This window comes from Agelaius phoeniceus, chromosome 4 (genome assembly GCF_051311805.1).
Source record: "Agelaius phoeniceus isolate bAgePho1 chromosome 4, bAgePho1.hap1, whole genome shotgun sequence".
Taxonomy (NCBI): domain Eukaryota; kingdom Metazoa; phylum Chordata; class Aves; order Passeriformes; family Icteridae; genus Agelaius; species Agelaius phoeniceus.
In genome coordinates this window covers 15,561,398-15,580,757 of record NC_135268.1, presented here as the reverse complement: position 1 = coordinate 15,580,757, position 19,360 = coordinate 15,561,398, and the positions used below count along the sequence as shown (strand labels likewise).

At 41.6% G+C, this 19,360-nt stretch overlaps 1 protein-coding gene across 5 annotated transcripts in view; it reads left to right on the top strand.

Moving 5' to 3' along the window:
• Positions 1–7,877: 7,877 nt before the first annotated feature.
• Positions 7,878–19,360, top strand: part of DCLK2 (doublecortin like kinase 2) — a 79,271-nt gene continuing 67,788 nt past the window's right edge. For 3 of the 5 annotated variants that reach the window (XR_008534293.2, XM_054633332.2, XM_077176958.1), the window contains exon 1: positions 7,881–8,856. Coding sequence is in view for 3 of the 5 variants with exons in the window: in XM_054633332.2 (XP_054489307.2) it covers positions 8,442–8,856 (415 nt within the window). In the remaining 2 variants the exon portion in view is untranslated. Of the gene's footprint in view, positions 8,857–19,360 lie in introns of all 5 variants that reach the window. The other 2 variants (XR_008534294.2, XM_054633333.2) reach the window with 1 other exon arrangement.

The window sequence follows — 19,360 nt, the reverse complement described above, 5'->3', positions numbered from 1 at the left end:
ACTAAAACCTTTGCTGGTAATTAGGACAAAACAGCAGCATACCATTCTCCAGCAAATCTGACAACACACATGCAAATAATAACACCAAAATTACTAAAGAAGTCACATAAGCCTGGAAGGCCAAGATTGGGCTTGATGTCTCACCTCTGGAACAACACCTTTCTTTAGATGCAAGAATTCTCTAAAACAAGTTATTAGAGCACTAAGCTGAAATCAGACTCTAGTGATGTGCACAGAGCATATATTAGCACACAAAGAGTGAAAACACTCTAAGGGGATACAACTCAGTCTTCCTCAGTAGCTGGCTAGGTGACAGATCTTTAATTAATGTTACAAAATTGTCATCAGCAATTTCTGCAACCTGTCCTGATCATCACCATCACTGTATTTGTGCATTACAAAACAAGTTGAGGCTCTGACACTTTAGAAAATCACTGGGAATATCCTATGGCTGAGGACTTCCACAGTCAAGCAGCAACAAGGTTAAGGCCCATACAGAGGCTTTGAAAGTAAGATATGCATCCACAGATAATGCCATGCTCACCCTAAACATATCAATAGACCAGAAAAAAAAGCTTGCTTAGTCTTAAATAAATAAAATTTGATTATTCTATAAAAAAATATAACTTACATTCAGCTGATTCTGAAAGTCTCCCTGCACTATTTTTTAATTAAATACCACATGTGATCGTCTTCAGATGAAGAAGAAAGTGAAAAGCTGCACTTACTGTTCTTGCAGCTTAGCCAAAATTTCTGACCAACAGTACATTCCCCCCCTTCTTTTCTTCTGTTCCCCAGTGGTGAGTTTCTACTCCATGCTGGAGTAGAAAAAAATCCTGATATATATATATATATATATATATATATGACTTTACACCTTTACTTCTACTCATCATTCCACTTCTCCAATCTTCAAGGTATTTCTGTAAAGCATCACCATTCTATACTGCATTAATTATGATTTTCAAAATCCTCGAGGGTGTTGCAGGGTCCAGCCAGAAAGTAAACCTAAGGAATAAAATTCCTATTTCTTCCAGGTATTGGAATTCACAGATCCAATATAAAGTCAGGAGGTCTCTTTTACACCCAGTGTTCTTCTTCAAGGCAGTTCCTTGTTCTGCCTCTACCTCCCACAAGCCACAATCACCACTATTTTACTCTCTGCATCACAAGGCTTCTAAATCTGCTGCTTTTCTCTTGCAAATATGGCACTCTGATCTTGACTTTGATTAGCATTAATTTATTGCTCAAGTCATTTTTCTTAGAGCAACATTGGTTTTAAATGGTGCTAATATATTGCTGCTTTTTGGATGTGAAAGAGGCTTGTGGGCTTGAAAATCTGTCCTTTTGCTGACAGCTGTACCAACTGCTCTGATTCAATGTGGTACCTCACCTTTTCTTGCATCTTGCTCATGTTATCAATAGAAGTCATTTGTACATTCTCCTCCTGTTTTACAAAAAGTCATTCCTTGGATGAAAAGGCCCCTGAAGCCAGTGAAGTCAACTGTGACACGGAAGAAAGCGAGGGGGAAAATTATTATTCATTTCATTCTCTGCAGTTGTTCTATTGCCTGCTGATGCTCTTGGTGTATAGGTACACTATACAGTGGGTTTTTTCTCAAGGCAAACTAAATATGCAATATTAGCTTCCTGCTCTATGACATTTTTGGAGGTGAGGCTTATTATTGTACCAAGAACATTGCCAGATTCCAATTTGCAAATATCAGATTCAAATAAGGGCAGCAGCCCCAGGTGGGTGAGGAAAAAGCCATCAAGGAATAGGAGTGTAGATGAGAGAATTCTATGCTTTGCTTCAGTAACCATCATATTATAAAATTAATTTTTTTCCTTTACTAGTTTACTTGTTTCAGAATAGGTACTGCTGCTTCACTCTTGTTTTCATCTCTAGTTGGCATCAGGTTTGGGGCATCAGTTTACCTTAGACCTTTGATCTTTGCTGAAGTACCTGTCTCAGAAAACACATTAATTTTTCATTTTTAATTATGTTGGTAATTCACTAAAATAACTATTGGCAGTGATAATTGAAAGATTTATTGGAATCTTGTCCTTTTAAGTTATTTAACATCTGAAATAAAATAGTTCTTAAGGGTTTTTTCAAGATCCCACATTTCTCCTACTTTAAAAACCATGTGAATAATCATACTTTTTAAATAAAACAATAGATTAAATGATCCATTTAATCCTGGATCATGGATTGTCCCACCAGAGTTATAGCAACTATTCAGACAGCCGTTTCTATTGAAAATACAGAATTTTGATGTATTGTAATGAAGCAGCAACAAATGGAATTAAAATTATTAATGCTTATACAAAAATGATGATGGGGTTAGTAGCAAAAAAAGGTAATAGAGATGTTTTTAAAACCCTAATGACTTCTTTCTAAATATGCTACAAGAAAATAGATAAGTAAAAGATTTCTTTGTCTGTAAATCATGCCTTTCTTCTCTTCAAATTATCTAAATTTTAAGCTATTTTTATTCAGTTACAGAGGTGTATGATAGATAAAATTGGCCATATGCAAAGCCTAAATGAGTCATAGAAGTCAATATGACAGCCTTGAACTGTTAGAAAAAAGGGAGTTCACAAATATCTTGCAATGCAGATTAATTAGCAAAGACATACAATTTGTAGGTGTTCTAATGCCTCCTCCTTTTTAAGCTTTCAGTTGTGTATCCTTTGAACTTTGATTTGGAAACTTTCCTTTTCAAATAAATGCTGAATCACACCTGGAGAATTTAATGACAAAGGAACGTGGAGACCTTTATGTAATCCACCAGTATGGGGACATGGAGTTAGGCATTTATTTATGTCATAAAAAGCCATACTCAATTTATTTAATGTGGTCATCTCTGATCTAACTTGAGTGGGTGAGGATCATTACTTCATGTCACTGAACAACCAGTTATAACCAGGAGCTGAATTTTAATGGAGTGCAGAAGGGCTGAGATCTCATTTGACTTCAAAAGGAATCTGTTGTGAGGGTATGCTAGCTCTTCCATGGTGTTTACTACACCATAAAAACTAGGCTTGCATGATGCATTTATACATTTTGAGAATATTTTACAACTTCATTCATGCTGCTCTGGGTACAGGTCCCATTCCCTTATGCATTCCTACATCAGAGACAAGAGAATGGGACAGAATGTCTCTTGAATATTAGCAAAGTGCTAGAGATGTTCTGCAGAAAAATGCTAATCTGGAAGGAAAAAAAATACTGGATATGAAGACAAAAATACTCATCTGAGCAGCTACTGGCTGATATGAAATCCCAACCATGAGGAAGCTTTATTGGTCCTTTCCCAGGACCTTGCTGGGAAGGGTTTTGATACAGTTAAGTCTTCTTTGGTACAGCAAATTGAAATAAAATATAATGTGAGGATCTTTTCTTCTCTACATTTTTGTGCTTCAGGTTCAACATTGTTTTTTTATGGCTTTTATTCATATAGTTTTTTACTACTTTCAAAAATCTTAAATAGATGTACAGAAATATTCTTAAAGACAAATTTAAATACAAAGATGTCCTTTGGGAGGTGTACAAAGTAATTTTAAAAGTAACTGAACTTCTATGGCATTTTCATCTAATCTATCAAAACCAGTGAATAATTCTGAGGCCTGAAAAATGCTCACACAGACTTATCACAGATCTTGGACTCAGTCATTTCCCTATGATCCATTAAGTCGTATAGAGATAATTCAATACTCAACAGCACTCAGACTCACATTCCCATTCATCAAGAAGTGTTAATGTAAGAACAGCTTCATAATGAGATTATGAAACCATAGAATGGTTTTGATTGGAAATGACCCTTAAAATAATCCTGTCCAACTGCTGATCCAGCCCTGCTGAGTCCATCAAGAAACCATGTCCCCAGGTGCCACATTTACACATCTTTTAAGTACCTACAGGGATGGCAATTCCACCATTTCCCTGGGCAGCCTCCTCCAAAGCTAGACTACCCTTTCAGTGAAGAATTTTATTCCTAATATCTAGTATAAACCTTTTCTGGTGCAACTGAGGCCATTTCCTGTTGTCCTATCCCTGTTTACTTGGAGGAGGGACTGACCCTCCCTTGGCTATAACCCCGTTTCAGGGGGATAGAGAGATCTCCCCTGAGCCTCCCTTTCTCCATGCTAAACACCCCAAGCTCCCTCAGCTGCCACTCACAGGACTTGTGCTCCAGACCCTTTCCCAGCTCCCATTTCCCTTCTCTGGACAGGGTCCAGCACCTCAATGTCTTTCCTGTAGTGATGGGTCCAGAACTGGACACAGGATTTGTGGTGCAGGCTCAGCAGTACCAAGTATGATCACTGCCCTGGTCTTTCTGGCCACACTTGCTGATACAGGCCAGGATGCCATGGGCCTTCTGGGCCACCTGGGCACAGCTGGCTCACTAAGGACTGAAGATCTTCCTTATTCCACCTACATTGATATATTTCTCTGCTACTTGGTCAAGTTGCTTAAGCTTTTGGTTTTATTTTATTGTATGAATATTTTAAAAGCATTTTAACATTCTTGGGTTGAAAACAAATCATTGCAGATAATAATCTAATTGCTTAAATACTCAAATTTGGTATTCTTGGTGCTGCAAGTAAACATTTCCTTATTGAATTATTCAAATAATATTTCCTGTAAATAAAATCTTCAGTCAACAGACCCCAAGTTTATGATTTTTTTTTCCTTCTTTAGTAACATTATGTATTATTATTTTCAAGGTGAAATCAATGGGCTAAATGTAAAGGCCAGATACATACTTTTTTCCTAATACCACCCACTGTAAACTCTAATTCTGAACTGATTCTCACCTATCAATCCTATTAAATGACTAAGTTGAATGTCACTGATTACAACCAGGATGGTAAGCAATTCAGGTAACAGAAGGAAAAAAGACATTGTGTATGATGGTACACTTTGCTTAGTTTCCTTTTAGAAACTTCTCACAGGGCTTGCTTGTTTTAAAACAAACAATCAAGCCACAAAACCACATAGGAGCTCTTCTAGATGCAAGATGAGATTTTAACCAAGAATTCATTATGCCTACCACAATAAAAAAGAAAGGAAAAAAAAAACAAAGTCAGGTGAGAGAACTGATTAGTTAGCTGGACATGCAAACAGCAAGCTCTTTTCTATTCAAACAGGAAATGTATATTTACAGAGTAAGAATATCACAAGAATGAATGATAATCACATTTTAATGGTGTCTGGAGATTTAGGTTAATAAGCAAGGTATCATTTATACATGAGACTTTGCTTGCTGTAAAGTGCTAATTTGTCAGCCCCATTTTGGAAGAAGACAATGGGATTCCATACGTCAGTTCCATACAGAACTACATATTAATAACATTAATTTTCTAAACCTTAACAACAAATGTCCCTTGGATGCATATGGGGTTGTTTTGGGGTTATAATAAATTGCCCTCATCTTGGAAAGTCTTTTAAAACATCTGTTAGGCTACAGATAACTCTGTAGGGGAAACAACGTGGCAAGGAAAAGGCAAAGTAAGCACACCAAGGGAAGCACTGTGCAACAGGGGCTTACAGATCTTACAAAAAATATCCATAACATCTGAGGAGGACAAAAAAAAAAAAAAAGAGCACAAGTTGTAGGACCATGTTGAATTTTCTCAGCAATTACACATGCAGATCTAATCCCAACCTCTCTGTAAATAGCCTCTTAATATAGAAATAGTTTAGTTTTACAGATCAGAAGTCAATTTCATGTTTATATACTCTACAAAACACAGTTGCTCTACAGACTTCAAAAGTGCTCTGTAGCAGGAATTCCCTTTGAGGAGGACAGAGAATTTTCCTGGTGAAAGCTGGAGAATTCCCTTTTAGCTTTACTTCACAGGAGGTTGCATTGAAATCCTTTCACTCCATCCCATCTCTAGCTAGAGATTTCAGAAGTCAGAGCAAGTCCCATACATGACATATCCTGCCACCCAGCAAAACACCTTGAAACTGGCAAAATGCTAACCCTGGTACCAGATTCTCCAACCTATATTCAAACACAGACACAGACAATAGATTAAATTCATATATACATACATATGTATATATATGCATATAGTTAGCAGCTCAGAGAGACAAAAGGTGTGTACGAGGGCGGGATTAAACTTCCCTGGGCTTTTGTGACCTGCTTCTGAGCAAATGGAAAAAGATTAGTCCAAAGAGCCATCTGCTGAGGTTTGAACTTAAAATGTGACCTGTTCTGCAAAGGCCAGACATGCCCATGCAGCGTGGAACCATTTGGAAAAAAATATAACTTTGTAGCTGAGACCCATCCGCTTTGGAGCAAAGTTACACACATGAGTTTGAATGTTGTCTGTGTAACTTTGCCTGTAATCAAGACTAGAAACTATATATCAAAGCCAGTCTAAAAAAGTTGTTCCATACTGTTTTGTGGCTTGTAGGTCCTCGTTCCTAGGCAAGACCTGCGTGTCTAATCTTAGCAAGTGTATTCATGCCCTGACTGTAACAAAATTCCCTCTCATTCAGTTCCTTTTGTTGATTTTACCACCAGAGGAGATAATCAAGCTCCATGGTTTATCTCTTCTTTTTGCTTGTGGAGGTTTTCAGGCATCACAGAAGTCGGTACTTCAATAAAGAATGAGTTTCACTGATGTTTTATATGTATCATCTTTAGAATATTGTAGCTAGATGTCTAATCTGCTTTGTAAGAAACCCAGTAATAATGGCGAGAAAGTGCTCGATTTTATTGGTATTTCAAAACATAAAAAGAGAAAAATAGTAAATCTATCAAAAGTGTGGCAAAGAATATTGGACAGAAGAGCACACCTGTAATGACACAACACAACTGCAACTTGCAATGTTGCTACTGCAACATCTCTTTTTTTATGCAAGAGATGTAAAAAAACCCAAAAACATGTATGTACTTATAAAAGCTTTTACATTTATTTGAATTCTCATTGTGCCAAGAAAAGAAAATATGTTCAGTAATGGTTGAGAATAAGTTGGAAAAAAAGTTGAAATTGCATCAATTTCAGTGTATTTGTTGGCCATTTCTATGAAGAGTGAATTTGACTTGAGCAACCTCAAGAGCACTGAGAAGATGCTTGGGGAAATCATGGAATGTGGGTTGCAGCACACTTAGAAGGTTTAGGCTGTGTGAATGGGTTGAGTCCCTAGGGAGAGGTGGTGACAAATGCAAAAGGAAAATCATAGAACCATAGAATGGATTGGAAGGGACCTCAAAGATGATCTAGTTCCAACCCCTTTGCCATGGGAAAGAATGCCTTTCACTGCACCAGCTTGCTCAAACCCCTCTTCCAACAGGCCTGGAACATTTCCAGAGATGGGGCAGCCACAGCTTCTACGGGCAACCTGTGCTTGTGCCTCACCATCGTCATAGGGAAGAATTTTGTCCCAATATTCTATATCTATCTATCTATCTATCTATCTATCTATCTATCTGTCCATCCATCCGTCCATCCAACACCTACTCTCACTTTGAATCCATTACCTCGTGTCCTATCGCTACATGCCCTTTAAAGTAGTTCTGCCAATAAATGATAGGGATGTGCAGTTTTCTGTCCCCTGGGATGTATTTTGGGCTGAGGGCTGTACAGAAGGAGCATTTTTAGCGTGTTAACGCAATGACTGAGCCACGTAAAGCCGGGAGAGGGCTGATGGGCAGCTCCGCGGGTGCGCCTGAGGGTCGGGCGGCCCTCGGAGGACCACCAGAAGGGCAGCACAACCCAATGGGAAAACTGCGCCTCCAAATTCTGCTTTCCTAGAAGAGCCCCTTTCCCCTCCCGCTCCCACCCTTCCCACGGCCGCTCCCGCCCCCGCGCCGGACGCGCTCCGAGCTGGCGCCGCCCCCGCCCGGCCCGGCAGGAGCCCCGCCCGCTCCCGCTCCGGCTCCGGCTCCGGCTCCGCTGCGTTCCACGGCCGGGCCGCCAGCGCCGCTCCCGCCGGATCCGCTGCGGCTGCTTCCCCCGCCGGGAGCCGGAGGCTGCGCCGCTGCCCGCGCCGAGTGGCGGTGCTGCCGCCCCCACTGCGGGAATAGGCGCTCCGGCCCCGCCGCCGCTGCCCGGCGGAGCCAGCGGGGAAGGGGCTGAGCGGGGACCCGCGCATTGTGCGAGCCCGCATGGGCACGGCGCGGGGGCGCGGCCGCGGGGCTCCTGCGAGCCTCTCGCCCGGCCCCCGGCAGCGCCCGTAGCCGGGGGGCGCCGCTCTCGGCCGTGAGGGATGCTTTTGTGCGCGGCCGCGGGCGCAGCAGCGGGTAGCGGCGGGGCCGGGGCTGCGCCGGCCGGGCAGGTCGGGCGCCGCGCTCAGCCGCAGCCCTCCCGGCGAGAGCGGCGGGGCGCGATGCGCTTTTAGGCGGCCCGAGCCCTTGCGAGCGCGGCGGGCAGGCGTAGGAGCCCGTAGCGGAGCTGGGAGGGCGGGCAGGCGGCTCCCCATGGCGAGCAGCCGGAGCATCGAGCTGGAGCACTTCGAGGAGCGGGACAAGCGGCAGCAGCGCTCCGGGCCGCGGCGCGGAGGCTCCGGGTCCGGCGGCGGCGCGGGGCCGCGGGGCAATGGGCTGGTGCCCAGCCCGGCGCACAGCGCGCACTGCAGCCTCTACCGCACCCGCACCCTGCAGGCGCTCAGCTCCGAGAAGAAGGCGCGCAAAGCCCGCTTCTACCGCAACGGGGACAGGTACTTCAAGGGCTTGGTGTACGCCATCTCCCCCGACCGCTTCCGATCCTTCGACGCCCTCCTGGTGGAGCTCACCCGCTCCCTGTCGGACAACGTGAACCTGCCCCAGGGGGTCCGCACCATCTACACCATCGATGGCAGCAAGAAGCTCACCAGCCTGGACGAGCTGGTGGAAGGTGAGGAGGGTGTCACGGCTGGAGCTGGCCGTGGGACCTGGTGGTGGGTTGTGGGCTCTCCCTGGGGTGAGCTTCCCAGTCCCTACCCGGATCAAAGCGGAGAAGGCGCCTTGTGAAAACTGGCGGCCACAGAACCCGTGAGGGCAAGTAGCCGGGGTTGTGAGGGGCGGTAGGGCCTCGTTTTCCCCGTGTGGACCATCCACTTCTCCCATCCCTTGAGCGCTGCCATCTGTATGCGCTGGGCTTGACTCCAATGGTAGTTAAGCAGCAGGTGCTCTTTTCATCTGCAAGAACTGTGAAGTTCCTGGTTACCTTCTATTTGTAATAGAGGGAAATGCTGTAATTCTCCAAGTGTCATTGTTGACTCGCAGTGGCTTCAGCCTTCAGAGAAGGAGCCCCAGTGCTGTGAAAAAAGGGTAACTATATCCCACCATTTATTAAAACTAACAGGTGTAACACCCTAGTTTCAAATATGATCAGAGTCCATATTAACAGAGGGAATTATCTACCTTGCCTGACTTTCAAAAGCATGTTATGGAATCAGATGTATTTCAGAGTTGTTCCTAAGTAGCTTTTCATAATGGGACTTAGCTGCTGAGGTTATGTAGACCTTGCAAATCTGAACAGAGCAGTGCTTGACTGTCTCAAAATGGGACCAGAAGTATTGTATATGCCCCTTGTTTATGGGGAGTGATAATTATTGGAACGAGGAGCAGAATTCCCCAGTCTTTTCACCTGATGTCTTAAAATACAGTTTGAGCTCAGCATTGCCTGCTTCCCAAATGCACAGGTGCACACTGAGAGGTTTGTAAGGAATTTGCATTTGATGGATGTTTTCAATACATCAGCTACCACCACAGTCTTCCTTCCACCCTGTGACTTTGTGTGCCAGGTGTAGCTGGTTTGCATTAATGAAGAACTGGGATTTTTTGTAGGCCTTCCAATGCCTCCTGCTTCCTAGGCTTTCAGCTGCCTTTCCTTTGAGCTTTGGTTTGGAAGCTTTCCTTTTCAAGGCAGTGCTGAATCACACCTGCAGAATTGGATGAGAAAGGGAACCCGAAGACCTTTATCTAATCCACCAGTAAGGACATTGGGAGTTAGGGACCAGCTGCTTCACAACATGGAAGAGGAAGGGGAGGCTGCAGAATTTGCTCTGCCAAATGGGTCTCCCTTAAAAAAGATGTGCATGGAAGGGCACTTTCTGATGGTACCATAGTGCTGAGGACTTGCAGCCTTAGAGTAGATCATGTTTTACATTGACAACTGAAGAAGTATTAAGTGGTTGTAGAGTGAAATGCTGACCCTGTGGTGATAAAAGAAATGAAGTAGGTAAAAAAACTTTCATGATTTGCTGGTTAATTCAGAGACACCTTAAAAAATGTGATATGCTGAAGTGGTCACAGAAATGAAAGGAGATGAAACTAGCAATAACATGGGGTGACTTTTGAAATGTTGCAGCAGGAATGATATTAGACTTTTATGGCTTAAAACAAAGACAGAATTACTTGCTGGACAGCCATATATACTCTTACAACTATAAAGTAGTAATTGAAAGCAAAACTTACTATTTGTCTCTTCAAATACTCATTGAAACTGTAACCTTTGATGTGGCTCTTTACTGGAAGAATAAAGCAAAATAAATGTCACAGTCAAAATGCCACTTCCATGCTTTCTCAGCGAAATAAAAGGGGGGGAAAAAAGAATCCGAAGTACTTAGTCATCTATCCAATACAACTTTCAGGAATATTAAGAAAATCCTATAGCACCATAATTGGATTAGTATGTTCTCCAGTTAGCATGCTAAAAACTTCACCAGTGTAAGACTAATCACACAGAGAAAGAAAAGTATATAGAGGAAGGAAAGGACAGCAAATAAGTAGTGAATCTATCATTCCTTGAAATTATTTGTGTTTTTTGCCAGCTGTTTTGTTCTTGAGGTGCTGGAAGAGATTTGATTTGGGTTCATTTTCTTTATTTCTCATGGTTACAGCACAGCAAGCTTAAATTTCTGCTCTCGAGTGAATGCTCCAACATTGGTGTTGACCTAAAGCTTGAACTGCAGAAGCACCAGAAGTAGTTTTGAATGGTATTTTGCTGTATTTCAATGTTTTCAGAAAGGAAAATAAAACTGCAGTGCTGTAGTGTGTGCCAGCCACAGGCTGAGCACCAGACGGGCCACGGCTGTGTGATGCAATACCAAGCTCACTGGTCTCTTGGCACCTTCCCAGTGCTCCTGAACTGGGACATGGAGTCACAGCAGTTCAGGTTCAGTAGTGGCACATCTCTGCAGTGAGCAGAAGGTGAGTGCTCAGCAAACCTTGCCAAGCCAGCAAGATCTGCATTAAACCTCCCTCAGCTCCAGCCTATGTGTGTGTAGCTCTTGGACAGTGATGTGTCCCAGTACAGGGCAAGCTCTTTAAGGCTTATTTGCTGATTATCTATCTGGAATATAAAAGCTGGCAACATCAAATTCTGTATCGTAACGAGCTGAGTTGAGTCACTGATAAATGTTTTTTTGGAGTTTGGCTGTATTTGGCAATCTGTTTTACTGCTTGTCATTTTAAGAGAAAAAGAGCTAGTGCATGGACATACTGAAGATATTAAATATTGCTGTTATGGGTTGAGCCAGTTAAAAATTGCACCAGACCATGTTTATTAGTCAAAAATAGAAGCTCCATTTTATGAAGCATATTGCTTTTCTTAACTGGATATGACAATCAAAAAAGCATGCTCTGCTGGACCAGCCTAAGGCAAATATAATTTATATTCTCAGCCCCTGTAGATTAGGAAACATTATGAGTTTGACAGTTTTCACTGTTTTCTTAAAGTGGAAGGAATTTCATTGTCTGCTTCAGATCTGTTTGAGCAGGCAGATCCAGAGAGGAGGTGGGGGCTGGGACTATTATGCTTTCTTATGGTGCTCTTTCTTCCAGCTTTACTCTCAGACATAACACTACTTTTTACTTTAGAATACACCATTCCACGTGTAATTTTATACTTGCCCTTCAATATAAAATATTAAAAATTAGATTATTTTTTATTTTCTACCAGTTAGCTATTTAAGTGTTTGTCTATCTCCTTCAGTTTCCCTTGAAAATCTAGGCTTCCTAAAGCATGATGCCATGGTAATAGAACAGTGCAGCTCTTTAGTCCTGAGCTATGTGTTTTATGTGGATGTTGGTTGTGCTCTGTCTCTTTGTTTTCATTGCCTTGTTAATGAAGGACGTGGAGAATCCCGATTGTACAGGTCAGCTGCAAAGCTGGGAGTTTTTGTTGGATTTTGGGAAATGAAAGCAAGTGTAGACTTTATTCCTGGAAAGAGAAGTTCTGTTTGTTTTGCATCTAATGGGAATCCTTCTAGTTCCCTAGAAAAATGGCTGAGTCTTTGTTCATTCAACAACAATGCTTAATTAATACAGTCCTTTATAAAAAGTCAAGATTTTTGTCTGCATGGTGTGCACACAATCAACAGGCATCTGTAGGGAAGTCCTTGGGCAGGAGGTGGGAAGGTTTGGCACAGGACAGTCCTTATGCATGGCCAGGACACGTAGCACAGAGCAATATCTGATTTACAGAGCTCTGCCTCACTAACACAGATTAAGAGAATGTGTTTTGAAATGAGGCGTTGAACAATCCAAGTTTTTTCTGCCTTAGACCATAGTTGTTACTGCGTATTACATTTTAATCCTGCATAAAGTGCCTGTGACCTTGGTTGATGTGCATTGTTGTATTAGGTCAAGAATATTCTTTTCTCTTGTCAGGGCAAGCAGATGGCAACACCAAGTAGGCAGTTTGTATTTTTGCTCATTCCAAAAGGTATGATTACCCTCCTGTGCTAGAGCCAGAAGCTGTAGCACTTTAAAAACAAGAGGCAAAGGTAATAAGTTGAACAAAGAAGGGTAAAAAAGGAGGATGAAAGAGGGATTAAAAAACACTGAGAGAATATTCTTCCAAATACATGTTCAAATCACTGTAGTGACACAGTTCTGGAGTAATGGGGTGTGGATGGGAAATGAAGAAATAATTCGTTAATAAAATAAATAAAATAGTTCCATCACTATCTATCTCCTTGTTTCAGGGGTGGGGAAATTCTAGTTTACCTGAAAAGGGTTTTTTAGTTTCTGTGAAGAAGGCACATGGTGTCAGGTGTGTTTGATACCAGGTGGCATTGACTGTCTTCTGAGAGCTTTTACCCTGCCTGAGCAGGGGGTTGAACTTCCAGAAGTCTCTTCCAATCTCAGCTGTTCTGTGAAAGCCTGTAGGAAGTAGTAATCTGCACCTTTCAATGTCTAAATCAAATCAAAAGAGAACTAATAGCAGTTAGTCATCTGCTAAAATCCCAGTCATCCCATTTTAAAAACTGCATGGGGAATTCTGAGTGCTGTAGATGAGGAAAGATCATGACTTATACAGGAAGGAAGGAAAGAGAAATTGAAATAACCCAATCTTTCATAAAAGGGGTTATTTTATTTTTAGATCAGTCATGTATGCTGTAAATACACTGTTCTGGAAATCTGCTTGGCTTTGTGTTACAGAACATGGAAAGGGTACTCTGCTGTGTTTCCTAAAGTTAGAAAGAAGGTCAGTAGCCTTAATAACTACCTTGCTGTACTAAATAAGCAGCTTTTGGAAGCTTTGAAGCTAAAGAGTTGCACCCACAGAAACGGAGGGACATAAGGTGAATAGGTGAAATCCATGTAGATACCTGCCCTGTCCTATAGGATTCACAGGGGAACACTATGCCTCAAAAATATGGAAACTGTTTTCCTTCCCTAGGGATGTTTTTACCTGTCAGCTGTACCATTCTCTGTTATGCAGAGTGCCATTTAGAAAGTGATCCTTTATGTGACTTTCAGGAGACAGTGCTTATTACTCTTGCAAAAAACAAGCCAGAAAATCTTATTCAGATACTTTTGTTTCAAATATCCCTACTGAGGATTTTTGAGTGTTGCACACTTAATTAATTCCTTTTGTTGCTTGCAACATGTGCATATGTCACATGCATTAGGTTAGAAACAGTTGGTTTCTAACCTAATGCTAGGGAAAAGTAAATATCTGCAAATATTTCTTTAGTAGTTTCTATTTGTTAAGGAAAAAAGGTCTGAATATTTCTAGACTATTTGTTAAATGCTTAGCAGTGAGGTTTGGCTCACAAAACTTGTGCTGTGAAGAACCCCAAATGGTGAGGCAGCTTTGTTCCCTCAAAACTGCATGTATCACACTTGTGATGAAAAAGGGCAGGATGCATCCTACTTTTTTTGTTAGCATCTAATATTGCATGGCTGAATTTAGAATAGTTCATGTAGGGGTATAAAATAATCAGGGTTGAAAGAGACTTTTGACATCATCCAGTCCAACTGTACACCCAGCACTGCCAGTGTAACCCCTAAACCATTTCACCATATCACCAGATCCAAATGCCTCTTAAACGCCTGGAGGATGGTGACTGCCCCACCTGCCTGAGGAACCTATTCCAATGCCTCATCACCCTAATAGTGAGAAGATTTTTTTCTAACATCTCATCTGAATTTCTCCTGTCTCAGCCTGAGGCCATTTCCTGTATTCTTCTTACTGGGGGCATGGCAGAAGAGACCGACCCCACCTCCATCCAACCTTCTTTCAGGGAGTTGCAGACAGCCATGAGGCCTGAGCCTACTCTTCTCCTGACTAAACAAACCCAGCTCCCTCAGCCATTCCCCATAAGACATGTTTTACAGACCCTTCATGAGCCTTGTTTCTCTTCTCTGGACACACTGCAGCTCCTCAATGTCCTTTTTAAAGTGAGAGGCCCAGAACTGGACACAGCACTCGAGGTGTGGCCTCACCACTGCCCAGTACAGGGGAACAGCCACTTCTCTGTCCTGCTGGCTGATCCAGGCCAGGGTGCCATCAGCCCTCTTGGCCACATGGGCACACTGGCTCAGGTTCAGCTGCTGTCAACCAGCACCCCAGGTGTCCCTTTCTGTCCCAAGCCATTCCTCACCCAGCCTCTATCATTGCATGGCTCAGGTGCAGAACCTGACACTTCACCTTCTTGAGCTTCCTGCAGCTGTGTCCTCAGCTCACTGATGGAGTCTGTCCAGGTCTCCAGCAGAGCCTTCCATCCCCTGAGCACAATTACTGAGGGTGCACTTGGTCCCTGTGTCCAGATCATCCACAAAGATGTTAAACAGGACCAGCCCTGGGTGGAGCCCTGGGGAACACCACCAGTGACCAACTGCCAAATGGATTTATCTCCATTCACCACAGCACTCTGGGCCCAGCCATCCAGCCAGATTTTTACCCATTGAAGAGTCCACCCACCCAAGCTGCAAGCACTCAGTTTTTCTAGGAGGATGCTGTGGCAGATGGTGTCAAACATTTTACTGAAGTCTAGATAGACCCTGGACAGACACATCCACAGCCTTCCCCTCATCTACTAGGTGTACACGCTATTCTTCTTAATCCATGTGTTTTTATCTTGAAAGGTGCACTAGGCACATTCCTGAGGATTGGTGTTGAAGAAATAGATGACAAATAAAAAACTTTGTGGATGAGTTTCTAAGAAAGCAAACCAGTATTTAGGCAGCTGATGACCTATGCCTATTTTTCAGTCAGATTGACCAGTGTAGTCTTGTTTTCTCTTTTTCCATTTTCTGTGTTTATCATCTGTATTTTCCTCCTCTGAGGGAATGGCAAGTGTTGTGTTTAGACTGTTGGCTGTCTGAAGCTGGAGTCCTTTTACATTGTTCTTAAACCACTTACACAGCAGCTTGTTCATGGATAGTGCATCTGGTTATTAATTCAGTCCAGCTAAATTATTGAGAGGCAGGTAGTGTTTCCTTGTAAATAGGCACTGTTCCACTGTTCTAGCTGATTTTCTACTGTTAATAAGACTTGGAAAACCAGAAGTAGACTTATGCCATTTGCTGATTATATTGTGACCCAAAATATCAGGAGATATTTCTCTTTTTAAGCAAGCATATGCCCAAATTGAGTAGGTTTTGATGGCAGCAGGATTTCTTCATGGAAGAGCTGGCACTTTTAGCTTGCTCTGGGTGCTGTCCTGAATCATGGGATGGATTGTACATACACTCTGTTGAAATTATGCTGTGAACTTATAAGGAGGTTTCAGACTTCTGCCAAAACTGCTCTGCAGCCTGGTTGAGCTTTCTGCTGTGGAATAGTTTGGCTGGGCTTGAGACCCAGACGTCACCTACGTCTGGAAGTGTTGCATTTTTTTCTGCATCTAAAGGAAAAAAAGAAAACATTGCTAAATAGATCTTCCAGCTTCATTACTCTTTATTGTGCTTCTTTACCTGCAAATCTCAGTGTAATATTAGAGACTAAACTCATGCTCTGGTCTGAAACCTGGGGAGCTGATTCATGGTAATGCCAATGTTGTGAGCTAGAGACATGGTATTTACTTTCCATAATGTAATTGCTATTACTCTGTGCTAATTGAAGCTAGTATGCTTTAGCTTTAAAGTCTTTCAAAAGTATAAATGGAAAGTGGGCCTTCAAACCATAAAATTGACCATATTGAAGTCAGCAGTGTAAATATTTGAATTATTGTTTATGCCTGGTTTTGGAGATGTGTCAGCTTTCTTGGGCTGGTCGATGTAAAAATGCAAAAAGAAAAAAGCTACAGCCTGATCAAAATGCTGCTAAAGTCTCATAAGGTATTTCCTTTTTATTTGGGATGATATGCATTTAGGTTATTCACATGGAAAAGCTCATTCGAGACAGTGAGTGAAACGGACTGTCAAATTTATTTATGTTTGTGATTTTTAGCTAAAAAGGTATCTGTTAGTTTCAACAATGTTTGAAAACAATTTGGGTCAACTCTTCTAGATTCCCTCAAAAATCAAGTATTGTGTGTTATATTTTACATATATTAGTTTTCTGAAAGATTGTGGAGATTATCAGAAGTGTGTACTTATACATGAATTAATCCCAAGCAGATTTAAAATCAGGTCATATATGAAAACTGTGAGCAAATATGGTGTATATATATATACCATTCTGTAGGAAAGTTTCCTGGAGTTAACTTTATAGGTGTGATTTAAGTAACCCCTGACATTTTTTTCCTTACATATTTTCATTTGGTAAGTACTGAATTGTACACCCCTGTCAAACAAATAAATGTTTAACTTGTTCCTAGAAAACTGTTCTTTATCCAGAGAGAAGCAATTGGCTTCCTAATGATACTGCTTCTTGGGTTTTTTGTATTTTAAATAGAACTTAGAAACTGTGGGTGAAGTCCTGGCTGTGGTAAAATAATTAGAGATTTAAGTAATAATTTCAAAACTTTATCCTTTAAGTCATGAAACAAGAAAATCACTCGGTGAATGTGTTTTCTCACTTGCAGCCCTTGCTCTAGTCTTGCCATATGTGCCTGCCTTGCAGGTGTAGAAGTAAAATCTGTTTTCCATGCAAAACTTGTGTTACTTAACTTTATTTATATGTCTGGTATATAAAAGCAGGCATGGACTTTAAAGCACTTACTAAACAACCTATAATATACTATATTCTCAAGTAATTAGACTTTCTTGTATCTGCCAACTATAGGAAATTTGCAATTCATTTTGGCAGGTTTTATCTTCTTTTTTTTTAAGGTAAAATAGTTTGTGCTTCAACTTCAGGCTTGGCTAAATGCAGCTGAAACAAATAAATTGAAATTCTTTCTTTTAAGTTATTACATTGTTTGAACTTGAAAGCACTTCCTGACATTTGTTACTGTGGCCTCTGCTTAAAGGAAAAGAAGTTACAAGAAGAAATCTTGCATCACAACACTCTGAGATAATCAAGCAATTGTTTTATTCATGCATCAAGCAAGGGAAGTTTTACACTGCAATTTTAAAGAAATATAGATCCTTTTAGATTAATATTGACTGAAAATTTTGTAGAAGTACAATTTCTGCTGCCCTATAGAGTACTGTAGGGCAGCTGTGACAGATAATAGATCACATTCCATGATAGTACAAAGAAGATGCTCTATTTATGATTATGAGTCTGTAAAAGACAAAGCCAGCCTGCCTGCTGAAACTTTGCTATGATAAATCCTTAAGCAAAGGGACCTTTTGTCCTCTACCTTTACTTTATGTAAAGCAATTAATTCACTTCAAGTTTGAGACTGTTTCTGAGTAGCTTTAATTTTTATTTATTTTTTAAAAACTTTGTAAATTTAAATTTCAGCCGAGATTTAACTTTGAATTATCTTGATTTTTGTGCATTTGTTGGGGTTTGTTTGTTTGTTTGTTTTAATGGTCTAGGAAGTACATTGGTTTTGAGTCAGAAGGGATAATTTTGAACATTCTCAATGATGGTGAATTTTGAGGTACTTTGTAGAATTTATTTAAAGCTCTTTTGCACAAAGCTGGACAGATGGTTCCCAGAGCTTTGGCTGGGATAGAGTTAATTTTCTTCATGGTAGCTGGTGTGGGCCATGTTTTGTATTTGTTTTTGAAACAGTGTTGATAATAGGGGTATGTTTTTGTTCCTGCTGAGCAGGGCTTGCACAGAGCCAAGGCCTTTTTGGCTGCTCACACCATCCCACCAGTGAGTGGGCTGGGGAAAATGACACTGGGAGTGACACAGCTGAGACAGCTGACCCCAACTGGCCCAAGTGATATTCCAGACCATATGACATCATCCTCAGCTTATAAATCTGGGGGAAGAAGGAAGAAGAGGAGGAAAGTTCAGAGTTAAAGCATGTGGCTTCCCAAGCCACCATTACCATGCTGGAGCCTGGCTTTCCTGGAGGAGGCTGAGCACCTGCCTGTCCTTGAGAAGTGGTGAATGAGTTCCTTGTTTATCTTGGCTTGCCCCTATGGCTTTTGCTTTCCCTATTAAACTGTCTCTATCTCAGTCCATGAGTTTTATTTTACCCTTCTGATTTTGCCTCTTCTGTCCCACTGAGCAGGACTACTACCAGCTTCTTGAGGTGCCTCTCCTTTGGCAGCACTGAGTTTGGAGACAGACTTACTGGCAATTGTCCAGACTACAAGCATAGTCCTTTGAATCTAGTGTTAGAGGATGTGCAGGGGGAAACCTTTGCTTTCTATTGTAGCTGAGCTGCTGCCACAAAACTTGAATATCTCAGGCTGTTTTGCAATAACAGGATAGATGATGAAAACAGCTGTTGGAAGAGAATTGTGCACATCTTTAAAATCATAGGATCTCTTAGTCTGAAAGGGTCTTTCTGAAGTCATCTCATCCAATATCTTGCTCAGGTTTGATAAAACCAGATTGCTTGGAGATTTCTTACAGTTTAGCATGTAGTTCTGGGGCAGCATAAGCTTCTAGACGCTACAGTCCTTACAAAGCTGAGTGGAGTTTGGGGTTCTTTTCCTCCTACCCGTAAGTTGGTGCTAATGTGCAGCATGCAGCTCTTTGTCAAGGAGTTTGTGTGCTGAAAACACCTCCTTTCTCTTAGCTAATTTTTTGGGGAAGGAGGAGGAGTCTAGTTTTGTCTGCATCACTTGGTTTTTGCACCACTTGATCTGTGAATATGAGGAGGAGT